Source organism: Plasmodium gaboni (assembly GCF_001602025.1).
Source record: "Plasmodium gaboni strain SY75 chromosome Unknown, whole genome shotgun sequence".
In the NCBI taxonomy this organism is placed as follows: Eukaryota; Apicomplexa; class Aconoidasida; order Haemosporida; family Plasmodiidae; genus Plasmodium; species Plasmodium gaboni.
The window spans coordinates 1-1215 of NW_017385469.1; the positions used below are offsets into that span (position 1 = coordinate 1).

The window sequence follows — 1215 nt, forward strand, 5'->3', positions numbered from 1 at the left end:
TATGATTTAATCTTATATTTTAAAAATCTAAATTCTTATATTCAGTATATTAATAAATATTTATGTGTTATTAAAAATCAATGAAATTATATATTTATTTTAAATTATTATTCTTATTTTAATTATTATAATAATTTTTTTTTTTTTTTTTTTTAAGGAAAAATATTATATAAATATTTAAACATAATACATATGTATATATAAAATAATACTTAATACACACATAATAATAATATAAATTTTATAACAAAATTTTTGTATTTCTACTTTATTTATTATAACAATATATTGTAATAAAAAAAAGAATATAATTATATATATAATATATTTTATAAAGCAAATTAGAATAAATATATATATTTTTATTTAATTATTAATGAAGAATATGGCAATTATTTATAAAAATAATTTGAAAAAAGATAAATATAATCAATATTCTACTGATTTAAATAGGGAAAGAATGGAATGTAGAATACCTCGTAGATCTATTATTTTTATATGATTAATTTTATGTGTAATTTCATTATTCTATATATCTTTATCGGTGAGTTAATGATATATTACTAAATATTTGTACTAGTTTGTCATAAATAAATTTATATATTGTTTTATTGTTTTAAAATATTAAGTGCAATTATATATATATATATTATTTTATTTTATATTATTATTATATATATATTTATTACAGAATGTATACCATGAAAATATAGTTCCATCCACAAAATATATTGAAATAGTATCAAGAAATTTATCTGAAGCTGAAAATAATAATGTGGAAAGAAAAAATACCATGAACCCTTTGGATGAAACGAATGCAAGTTCCAAAAATTCAAAAAATAATAAAAGAATTACATCAGAAAATAAGGATAACAATGATGTATCAAAGAATTTAACGGAAAAGGAATTATATGATATTTTAAATTCATTAAAAGAATGTCCCTCCAAAGACGATCTTAAAAATATATGGAATCACACAATGGGTGTCGTAAAAGAGGATTTTGATAATGTATTGAAAGATTTAAAGGCATTAATACAAAAATATCTAGATAATGATTATTATTATTCATATGCTTGTATTGAATACAAACCTGTATATGCCAGTATATGGGAAGAAAATAGTTCGAGATTTAATAGAACTTTAGAAAGTGAACAGAAAAAATATACTAAAGATTTTTTTAGTTTAATTAAAGGTAAACCTACACTTGATGATAT

The 1215-nt window shown here is 17.5% G+C and overlaps 1 protein-coding gene across 1 annotated transcript; it reads left to right on the forward strand.

Annotated features, from left to right (window-relative positions):
- Window positions 1-376: 376 nt before the first annotated feature.
- Window positions 377-1215, forward strand: PGSY75_0033200 (exported protein (PHISTa); the record flags this gene model as incomplete). The annotated part of the gene is made up of 2 exons (XM_018783466.1): window positions 377-479; window positions 714-1215. Coding segments are annotated over 2 exons (605 nt in total), but the record flags the coding sequence as incomplete, so codon positions are not given.